Source organism: Hypanus sabinus, chromosome 7 (assembly GCF_030144855.1).
Source record: "Hypanus sabinus isolate sHypSab1 chromosome 7, sHypSab1.hap1, whole genome shotgun sequence".
NCBI classification, from domain to species: Eukaryota; Metazoa; Chordata; class Chondrichthyes; order Myliobatiformes; family Dasyatidae; genus Hypanus; species Hypanus sabinus.
Window position 1 is genome coordinate 135,389,652 of NC_082712.1, and position 12,126 is coordinate 135,401,777.

General features: G+C 41.7%; 1 protein-coding gene across 6 annotated transcripts in view; it reads right to left on the minus strand.

Annotated features, from left to right (window-relative positions):
• The window catches only part of LOC132397231 (uncharacterized), a 74,649-nt gene that overhangs the window by 2,623 nt on the left and 59,900 nt on the right, over window positions 1-12,126 (minus strand). For 5 of the 6 annotated variants that reach the window (XM_059975697.1, XM_059975698.1, XM_059975694.1 and 2 more), the window contains exon 4: window positions 6,008-6,192. In XM_059975697.1, coding sequence (XP_059831680.1) covers window positions 6,008-6,192 — 185 coding nt within the window. Of the gene's footprint in view, window positions 1-6,007; window positions 6,193-10,534; window positions 10,857-12,126 lie in introns of those variants that run through there. The other variant, XM_059975700.1, reaches the window with a different exon arrangement.

Sequence of the window (12,126 nt, forward strand, 5' to 3'; positions counted from 1 at the left end):
ATGGGAGAGTTCTGATACTTTATGAGGCAACAATGATGAGACAAGAACAACAATGAGATGCCCTGCAGAGAGGTGGTGAGAAAGTTAAAGGCCTAGTGCCGGGCAAATAACCTTCTCCTTGGTCTTACTGCCAAAGAGGTTATCAACTTCAGGACAATCTGCACCACCCACACCCTCTTCACAGCAGCGGCAAGCAACTTCAAACACCTGGGCGTGCACATTTTGCGCAAACTTTCATGGTCCCAAAACACATCCTCCTCAGTCAGGGAGGTCGAACACATTGATGCTTTCTGAGGAGGCTGAAGAAAGCTGGTCCATGGACATAAATGCTCATGATTTTCTCAGACATCCCACCCTGCAAAAACACATTTCAGGGAGGTAGCACCCCCGACCCCTGCAACCCCATATCCCACATCCCCACCCCCACCCCCCCAGTTGACCGCCAAGGGTGTATGTAATACTTTGTTTAGTGATTTTGTCTAATCTGTAAACCAAGTTGGGTACATGCAGAAAATGTAACATTAACATATGTAATTATATTATCATGGAGTCACTTTTTAATCTATACAACGTTAAGCAAGTCCACAGGGAGTTTGGCCTCATCACATAGGACATCAATAGAGTTGCTCCTTAGCAGCTAGCCAGCTAGTTTAAATAATGTTAACTATGCTAATGAACAAATGACACCTGTTAAACTCACCTCAACATGTATTTTACAGTTTAACCCACCACGGGCAATAGAAAAGTCACTGTTGCAAACAGTGCAGCGAGCATCACTGTCATTATTTTTGAGGTCGACTGTAAAGCCCGCCCACAGAGAAAGCTGATAGGTCTACTTAGCACGAAGAGAGACCAATCAGGATGCTCCCTCTTGCTCTTCCTCTCCAAAAAAAAATCAATTTCCGGGATATTGTATATAATTTGTGGATGTTAGGGAGCCGTTATCAATATGCAGGAGACTCCCGGAACTTCGGGGAGAGGTGGAATGTCTGTTTTCTGCTGATGTACAGTTGAGAGCATCCTAACTTGCTGCATCACTGTCTGGTACAGAAACTGGACAGTGGTGGACAACAGGACTCTGCAATGAGTAGCTGAAACTGTCCAAAGCATCACTGGCACATGCATACCTATATCCAGGACATATATCCACAAAGGTGCCAGAAAAAAAAGCCACAAACAAGAGAAAATCTGCAGATGCTGGAAATCTGAGCAAGACACACAAAATGCTGGAGGACCTCAGCAGGCCAGGCAGCATCTATGGAAACAAAAGCCAGCTATGTCATGAAGGATCCCGCCAACCCTGTCTATGGACTGTATGTCCCACTCTCATTAGGAAAAACACAGCATCCATGCCAGGACCACTGGATTCAAAAACAATTACTTCCCCAAAGCCATCAGGCGAATCAAATCCTATCAATCAGTCTACATACATACAATCAGCCTGAGTAGAACAATTATTTGTACATTGAGTTTTATGGGATTACTTTTGTTTTTATTGTGTGCTTTATGCTTATGGTGCTTTTTTAATGCCACATCGGATCCGGATTAATAATTATTTTATTCTCCTTTTCAGGAAACCATCCTGAATCTTGAATGGTTTTCCAAAGAATGTGGTTTCAACAGGGTGACCAAGAAAATCTATGAGTGCAGTCACTTTGATAGTGCTAGTTGGTTTCCAATCAGGGTGTCACTGGCTGAATGTATGAGGTAGTTAAGGCAACATAAGATGAAACAAGGTCAACTATTAATCTCACGGACTTCCCCTGCACCAGTATGATGTAGGAGTCTGCTAGATTCGCAAGCAGCTGTAATGATGCTTTTGGTTCGTTGTAGTCTATCCTGTCTAATCTGTTTACACTTAGAAAAAGCTGGGAGACACCATGAAGTGCAGAATTATGCGGGTGAACGTCACGTGATTGCCTATTGTGATACCATAAAGACCAAAGACAAACTGAAGGTAGAAACCAGGCAACTGAACTGATGTGAGGGCACCCTCCCTCCTGTGCACTGTAGACAAGATATGGATAATCACTCTAGCACATTCTCTCTCCGCAAAACTGCTACAAGGTTAAGATGAACAAGATGCACAGGAGTAAGGTGGTGCAGAGAACAAAGCAACTTTGGCTTCTTCTTTTGAAGATGAGGATGAGGAAGAATAAAAGACCAAAAAAAGAGGCCGAAGACAATGCCGGCAATATACCATCTACAGCCCACATTCTGCCTGGGATATTCACTGCCGTGATTCTCTTTAGTTGCAACAATACATGTCATCTGCAACCAAGTATAAAAGACACCGTGCTCCAAACTACCCTTGTGCACAACGTGATAACCACATTCAGCCCCATACACAAATCAGCACTCCTTTCACAGCTCCACACCCTCCTGTAGTCATTCATACTGCCCTGTTCATCATCATGTCTAAAGAAAATACACCTGCCAACCCACAAACAAAAAAGAACAAGTCCTGCAAGGAAGAACTACAGGCTTAAATGTAACTTCAGAGGATTTTTCCTGGCTCCAGAACGCTAGCGCCATTACAAAGAAAGTATGGCAGCACCTCTACTTTCTTAGAAGTTTGCAAAGATTTTGCATGTCATCTAAAACTTTGACAAACTTCTATAGATGTGCATCATGTAACAGCATGCCTTTGAATGGAAAGTAGTGGACACAGTCTAGTCCATCACAGGTAAAGTCCTGATTTGTATAAACAGTATGTATGGCAACTTTTTCGCTATATCTTAATACATCTGACAAATTCCAGTTAACAAATTCACCAGGAAGTATATTTGCAACGTCTTCTCAGCATAAAGTGCTTCTGTGTTAGGAAAGGCAAAAAGAAACATGGAATGGATTTGGAAATCGGAGGGATAGGAAGGTAGGCAGAGAGGGTGCTGTGGCTCTACTGGTAAAGAGTGACATCAAATCAGTAGAAAGATGTTGAATCGTTGTGGTTGAGTTAAGAAACTGCAAGAGTAAAAGGACGTTGATGGCAGTTATATACAGGCCTCTCAACAGTGGCTGCGAGGTGGATCAAAGATTGCAACAGGAAACAGAAAAGGCGAATCAAAAGAGCAATGCTATGGTAGTCATGGGAGATTTTAGCATGCAGGTTGATTGGGAAAAGTCAGGTTGGAAATGGATCTCAAGAGAGTGAGTTTTTTGAATGCCTAAGAGATGGCTTTTTAGAGCAGTTTGTCGTTGAGCCTACTAGGGGATCAGCTATACTGGATTGAGTGTTATGTAATGAACTGGAGGCGATAAGGGAGCTTAAGGTAAAAGAACCCTTAGGAACCAGTGATCACAATATGACTGAGTTCAACTTGAAATTTGATAGGGAGAAAGTCTGATGTAGCAGTATTTCAGTGGAGTACGGGAAATTATAGTGATATGAGAGAGGAGTTGGTCAAAGTAAATTGGAAGGAGTTGCCGGCAGGGTTGTCAGCTAAGCAGCAATGGCATGCGTTTCTGGGAAAAACAAGGAATGTGCAGGACATGTGTACTCCAAAAATGGAGGAAGACTCAAATGGTAAAATAGTACAACCGTGGCTGACAAGGGAAGTCAAAATTACTGTAAGAGCAAAATAAAGGGCATACAACAAAGCAAAAATTAGTGGGAAGATAGAGGATTGGGGTGCTTTTAATAACCTACAGAGAGCAACTAAAAATAATCATTAGAAGGGAAAAGATGAAATATGAAAGCAAGCTGGCAAATAACATTAAAGTGGATAGTAACAGTTTTTTCAAATATGTTAAAAATAAAAGAGAAATGAGAGTGGATATAGGACCACCAGAAAATGAGGCAGGAGAAATAATAACAGGGGACAAGAAGATGGCTGATGAACTAAATCAGTATTTTGCATCAGTCTTCACTGTGGAAGACACCAGTAGTACGCCTGACGTTGTTGTCTGTGAAGGAAGAGAAGTGCTCCAAGAGAGAAGGTGCTCAAAAAGCTGAAAGACCTAATGGTTCATAAGTCACCCAGAGCAGACGAACTGCACCCGAGGGTTCTGAAAGAGGCAGCGTCAGAGATTGTGGTAGCATTAGAAATGATCTTTCAAAAATCAGTGGACTCTGGCATGGTGCCAGAGGACTGGAACATTGCAAATGCTACTCCACTCCAAGAAAGGAGGAAGGCAGCAGAAAGGAAATTATAGACCAGTTAGCTTGACCTCAGTGGTTGGGAAGATGTTGGAGTTAATTATTAAGGATGAGGTGGTGAAGTACTTGGTGACACAGGACAAGTTAGGACAAAGACAGCATGGTTTCCTTGATTGAATGGCGGAGCAGACTCAATGGGCCAGATGGCTTAATTCTGCTCCTTTGTCTTATGGTCTTTTAGTCTAAAATGTGGAGTTGGTGATGGATGGCAGGCCACTGGAATTAAAACTAAGAAACAAGTATACAGACCACCAATGTCACCCACTGTCAACATTATCCGCTGTTAGTTCAGCACCATTTGACAAGAGGTAAGGACGGGTTAACACTTCATAAACAACTCAGCCACTCTCGACAGTTCTGATGATGATCCGAGCAAATACTTGTTCATTTCCTCTCTACAGTTTGCTTAGTCCTTTCTCAAAAGTATTCTTTCTGAATGTTAATCAATGTGATTTTATTCTGTAAGAGATGATGTGTAGCATTTTGTTTTGGTTGTAATGTATATACAAAGGAGGAGAGAAAGGAATGCCAAACTTGAAATAATTGCTGGTAACTTTGTTTAATTATAGTAAACCAGTAACACCTCCTGCACAAGTGATTCAGGAGCACGTGCTGAATTTGAAGCTTTTAAAAATGGACTCAACTAGACAGAAGAAGGGCTTCAGCAATGTACATAAGCTGCTGACCTTCTTACACCTTAATTGCTACCTAGTCAGCTATAACTTAAAGTGGACAGCAAGGTGTCAGGTGAGAACAGTACCAGAGATGTGATATCTCATTGTACCCCAGCTACTGCACTCGAATGATACTGTGAACCACACAAACCTGTGGCTGATTTATGGGCTGCTGGAGGTTGCAGAACTCAACTACAACATGAATGGCAACCTTTAGAAAATGTAAGAGCAAAAAAAAAGGCGAGTAGGCCACTAAGACCCTCAAGCCCGCCTTGACATTCATTCTGTTTATGGCTAAGCATTGCCAAGGCTTCATCTCCTCCTTTGTGTCACATCCCCACTGCCCACAATTCCCCAATTCTTTAAAATTTATCAACTTCCTCTTTAAATTCCCCCAATAATTTATCATCCACAACTCCTCTGAAAGACAGCTGTCCAGAGATTCACCATCCTATACGAGATGTTCTTTCACAGCTCATTTTTAAATAATAACATCCTAATTTTGTAATTACGCCCTCCAAATGATCTTATGTGCTTCAATGAGATCACCCATCAATATGCTGAACGCCAAAGAACATACATCTAAGTTCTTTAGCCACTTATGATTGGAAATTCCTCTCAAACCAGGAGGTAGCCTAGTAAATCATTATTGGATTGTCTCTAATGCCATAAAGCATTGAAAGCATTGAAATACCAAACCAATGAAAGAGAGAACACTAGTTCTAATATTCTTTTCATCTCTTATTTAAATCAACAATGCTGATGAGTTTAATTGGAAGTATAAGAATTCAAGTGACAGGTTCAGAGAAGAAAGTATGGTCTATTCTGCATGGACTCACTTGCTGAAGGTTAGGACAATCTCTCTTTCGTCCCATCAATATCAACAGAAATTTATGAAACACATTAAAAATACAGAAGACAAAAAAAAATGACTGGTGTTCTAACAAATCAATTCCTTCCCTATTGTCATCCCTTTCAGGATATGTGTGTCTACTGAGATTTACTAATGGGTACTATTGTTTCCCACACTGCCTGGTGGCTCGCTAAAATATCTAATCCTCTTCAGAGTTTAGATTGCTTACCTTGGCCTTGGCCCACCCGTGACCACACCTGGCAATGTTTCTTTACAGTAGGTACCACATTTCACTTAGGGTTGAAAACATCTCACACATACCTGAGATTTCAGGCTGCTTTTAAAATCATGGGATTCCAAGGCCGCATATCTCCCGTTGCCATCTGAAGAAACTGATAGACAGAGAGGCCTGTGCGATCGGACAGGAAGCTTCGGGGTCGAAGTCATAGTTATGTGCTTGTAGCTGGGTCGCTCGCTTCTACTCATTCCCAAGTTTGGGCATGAACCTGTGGAATAAAAGAGAAAATTATCAAATAGAATTTATATTCCTTGCCATCTCTCTAAAAAAGTAGATATTTCCCATAAATTTACAGCTTGCAAGACTGAAGGCAAGTAGAGATCAATTAGCCGGTGATGCAATGGGGCTCTGCGATAAATGATTAAAACCACTGATAATTATAGAGAGATTGAGGAGAACAAACAAGGTAGACAGCTGAATGTAGGTAACTCTGATGTTCTGGGCCAGATATCCAACTAAAAACAGAAGAGTTTTATGGCTCCATTTCCTATCTGACTGCTGTGTAGAAATCTAACAACACACTGAGGTCGGACATACAGAAATCAAACAACACCCCAAGGGCAGGTATGCAGAGATCCAATGACACAAAGAGGTCTGGATGACCAGCCTGCATATCAGATTGAATGTGGTACCACTGTTGCCAAGTTTAGGAATGGGTATTTTCAAAAGGAATGGTATTCATTCTTTGCTCCCGATATTTGCTGGTAAATAATTTCTCTAAAATATTTGTTCAAGTATACATACAAAGTCTGCCAAGTAGGGAATACCCTTCCATATTTGCTCTGCTCTTTCTGACTTAACTGTGGACAATATTCTAGAATGCTACAAATTTGTCCTTTAATGCAGATTTAGCTTAAAAAAAGCCATTCTTCTCTCAATGGATATTTTGAGAAATGGTGCATGCTAGTGAGGGTTCCTTAGGATAGTGAACTGGTATAATGAAGGATCAGGTGATACTGAAGGCTACTGCATTTATGCTCTTTAGATCTGCTCAGGAAGCCACCTTTACAATCATGGTCAATGCAAAGCAAAGGAGCACGATGTCAGAACAAAGAATGACTACTACCCCCCACCCCCACTTTGACCTTTAACACATTCTCACCTGCCTATCACTTCCTCTGGGTCTCCTCCTCCTTCCCTACCCCTCATGGTCGAGTCTTCTCTCCTATCAGATTCTTTCTGCTGCAGCTCATCACCTTTCCACCCACCTGGCTTCACCCGTCACCTTCCAGCTGGCCTCATGCCCCTCCCCCCTTCCCTTTCAGTCTTGAAAAAGGATCTCGGTCCGAAACGTCAACTGTTTATACATTTCCATAGATGCAGCCTGACTTGCTGAACTCCCCCAGCATTTTGTGAGTCTTGCTTTCTTTTTAATATGTTTACTCTACCAGCTACAAATATCAAGGTAATAAGTAAAAATGAAATGAGGTTTGAATTAGGGATAATCACCTTGTTTCTCCATTTCACCAATTTCTCTTGCATATTTTTAGAGTTTTTCCCCCTTTGCAATTTTCAGTCAGTAGGTTTGACATTTTCTCTAAAAATATTCAAGGCAGTTAGTTCTATTTGGCTAACAGTGCTGTGCATAAGAGCATCTCTGAACACACAACTCTTCAAACCTTGAAGTGGATGGGCTACAGCAGCAGAAGATCACGAACGTACACTCAGTGGCCACTTTAGTAGTAGAGAAGGGACCCGATAAAGTGGATACAGAGTGTATACTTACATATACTTATCCAACTACGCTTAAATACATTTCAATATTCCCTTCAATTACCTTCTGTGTGAACAAATGGTCCCATTCTCACCACTTCAATTAAAGTATTCCTTTTCTGATTTTTTTTAAAACAACTAGTTATATTGATGGCCATTGATTTCAAATTAAAATACTCTGGTGTCTATGCCATCACACCATAATTTTAAAGACCAATTTTAAGACAGCTTTCCCATATCTTTTCAAAATAAGATCCCAGGTGTTAAGCTCTTACTGACAGAAACAGCCACATAGTGTCTGTGGGCCAATTCTTTACTGAGAAATCAATATAGTAGTTATCAATGTAGTTATTGGCTGACACTTCTGCACAAATACTAACATTCAGCAACTGCCCTTAACTGGTACTTCTTGTCCCTATTTAGAGCAGAGTGCCAAGGGATTATATTTCTGTTCCCATCCTCAATCACAAGAGCCAATCCAGACAAAAACAGACATGACATTTTGAAAGTGCTGGAGGAACTCAAGTCAAGTAACATTTAGAGGAGAAAATAAAACAGTTGAAGTTTCAGGCTGAGACCCTTCATAAGTCAACAGAAGACAGAGGATTGTGGTCGATGGGACTTATTCTAGTTGACGCCCCGTGATTACTGGTCTTCTGCAAGGTTCCGTGCTGGGACTTCTGCTGTTTGTGACCTACATAAATGACCTGGATGAAGATGTAGATGAGTGCATTAGTAGGTTTGCAGGTGATACAAAGTTGGTGGTGTTGTGAATAGCATGGAAGACCGGCAAAGAATACAGTTGGATATATATCAACATAGATATAGACTGGATATAGATTGTAGATATGGGCAGAAAAATGGCAGATGAAGTTTAACCCCAAAAACAAAGTGATGCACCTTGGTAGGTCAAATGTAAGGAGACAGTGCTCTGTTAAGGGCAAGACTCTTAACAGTGTTGATGAGTACAGTGATCTTGGAGTCTCAGTTCATTGCTCCCTGATAATGGGTACACAGGTTGATGGGGTGGTTAAGAAGGTATATAGCATGCTTGGCTTTATTATTCAAGGTACTGAGTTCAAAAGTCAGGAAGTTGTGTTGCAGCTTTGTAAAACTCTAGTTAGGCCGCATTTGGAGAAATGCACACAGTTCTGGTTGCTGCATTTCAGAAAGGAATGTTAGGCCTTGGAAAGAGCGCAGAAGAATTCTGCCAAGATGCTGCTTGGATTAGGAGCCATGCACTATAACAAGAGTTTGGATAAACTTTGGTTGTCTTCTCTGTCATGGCAGAGCCTGAGGGGAGATTGCAGTCTATAAGATTATGGGAGCAATAGATATAGTATACAGACAGGGTTTAAGTATTGAATACCAGAGGGCATGAATTTAAAGAGAGAAGGGATAACTTCAAAGGCAATATGAGGGACAAGCTTTTTACACTGAATGATGGGTGTCTGGAATGCAGTGCCTCAGGTGGCAGTAGATGCAGAAACATTTGGGCAGGGGTTCCCAACCTTTATTATGCTGTGGACACCTATTATTCATCAAGGGATCCATGAATCCCAGGGTGGGAATCCCTGCATTAGGGACTTCTAATAGATGTTTACATAGGTACATGAATGTGAGGACAGTTTAGTTTAGTTAGTTATTTGATTACTTGGTTCGTAACAACGTTGTGGATTGAAGGGCATGCTCCTGTGCTGCTCCATGATATATGTTCACAACTGTATCCCTGATCTCCATAAGTACCCTACCATTCCTCCCCAAGACCTTCTGCCATTCTACCCAATTTCTCCATCTTCCCCACCATCATTTTCCTTTCAGTGCCTTCACTTCATCTCTTCCCACACATTTCTCTTGACCCCACCTAATCCCTGTACATCCACCCCCAACACGGCTCTCACCACATCCACTGCGGTCTGCACGCCTCCCCGATCCCAAATGTTCCAACCTTCTCATCTACCAGAAATGATGGAGCAACCCCTACTCTCTCTGGGCTCCCACTCAATCATCAGAGGTCCACTGACCCCCATCCTTTCTCAGCCAGGCCGTCAATGGCATTTTGAACCCATGAACTCTTCATAGCCTGGTGTAATTTCCTTTACTACCAAGCCCCAGCCCTGTTTCAACATTTTCCCATCCCCAGCATTGACATTTATCACAACAATAGCCCTCTCCCTTCTTTTGACTTGCTGTTTAAAAGTCTGATGCCATAGGCCAGCCTCCCAATAGCCAACCAGGCTTGCATTATGGCTGAGAAAAATTCAACGGAGCCTGAAGGAAATCTATTCTTTACCTCATTATTTCCCTTCCACCAACCTATTTCAGCCTATCTCTGCAATTTAAATGTAAAAAGACACCGAACTAACGATAAGCACAGAAGATTCTGCACATGCAGATGCATAAATATAAATACATAAATTTAACAGCCACATACACAAAATGCTTGTGGTACCAAGCAGGTCAGGCAGCATCCAAGGAGGAAGGAGACTATTATTTTCAAACTCTAACAAAACATCATTAACCTGCAACACTTACCTTGTTTCTCTTCTACAGATTCTGCCCGACTTGCTGAGCAGTCTCTGCACTTACTGGTTTAATAATAAAACTTAATTTTGATGATCACAAAAGAGGAAAAATTGGCAGATAAAGCACTCAGAATTTATAAGGTTCAAAACCGCAGTTCAGAAGGATATGCAAGAAATATTTTAGGCTGATACAGAGAGAAAGTTCAAAGAAAGTTAAAAATTAAAAGGGAAAGCAGGCAATGAAGACTGGGTTAAGAGTTAGGGGATTCTTCCCAAAATAAGAAAATATTATATAAAGAATCTTGTTCTTACCACCAAATCATCAGATGGGTTTGCTAAGGAACCACTTCTACAATTTTTGCAAACGGTGGAATTCCTGGCTCTACACCAGGTCTTGGAAAAAAATATATATATTGCTTCATATTTGCAACAAAATTTCAGGCAATTCAAACACACTGCCATAAATCCTGCAACGTCTGCGATTCAGAATCTTTCCTTTCACTTTAAGGACCGTACAACATTTGTTCAGCACTGTAACAAAGTTCCTGGCTAAATATTAACACAAGGAGGTGTGTGTGTGTGTGTGTGTGTGTGTGTGTGTGTGTGTGTGTGTGTGTGTGTGTGTGTGTGTGTGTGTGTGTGTGTGTGTGTGTGTGTGTGTGTGTGTGTGTGTCTTGTCTATGTCTCCGTCAGCAAGGTAAACAGCAGATATCTCCAAGCTTGAAGCTCTATTGGCTGCACCTCTGAATCTGGCTAATAAATTGTGCAGGCCCCTTTGCTTTTGCAAATAAAGGATTTATTACATTACCAACAAAATGCAATAAAGAGATTTGCAAAGAGTAAAAGCTCAAAGAATGAACCGTACATTCACTATGGCAAATAGGAACATGTTATATTACAGGAGGAAGAGCGCATGCGAGATTTGACAGAGACATGCAAAGAAGCAAGGGAACGCTTAGATCCCTAACCTGTTGTCGAGAAGGAGAGATACATTGGAAGGGACAGAAAGGAATACAAGTCACGAATGAACAAAGATACGTGTGTGTGTGTGTCTGGGAGTGGCAGAGCAAAACAGAGAGCAAGAGACATCACTCTACTGAAGAGAAATAACTGAACTGGTTATTGTTTAACCAAGAGAAAATTTATGACACAGAAAGAGGTTATCTATCTTATTGTGACCATGCCAGTCAAAAAAGAGCCTCCCAACCTAACCCCACCTATCCTTGGCACCAGATCATAGCTCTATAGGTCACGGCTCGTTAAACACATATCCCTGTACTTCTGAAATTTGATGAAAGTTTTAGCGTTTGCCAATTTTTCATGTTAAGACCCACTGGGTAAAATGTTTTTCCTCATCTCCACTCTAACTCTTCTACCAATTACCTTAAATCTATGGTCCTGTTTCCTCCATTACTCTCCAGAATTTCGAAAATCTCCAAAGGGATCCAACCACAAAACATAGCTTTACCTCCCCCTCTCAAATTTCCACAGGGATTGCTCCCTCAGCGATTCCTTTGTCAATTTGACCCTCCCCAGTACTTACCCCTACAAGCAGCCTAAATGCTACACCTGCCCATACAACTCCTCCCTCACCTCCATTCAGGGCCCCAAACAGTCCTTCCAGGTGAGGCAGTACTTCACCTGCGAATCTGCTGGGATCGTCAGCTGTGTCCGGTGTCCGCATTTACATTGGAGAGACCGGTTGTAAATTGGGGGACCGCTTCTTTGAGCACATCCACACCATCCACCACAAGCCAGACTTCCAGGTGATCAAGCATTTTAATTCCAATTCAGATTCCTGTTCAGATGTTTCAGACCATGAGCTTCTCTTGTGCAAGATGAAGCCACTATCAGGGTGGAGGAGCAACATCTTACATTCCGTCTGGGTTCCCTCCAATCTGATG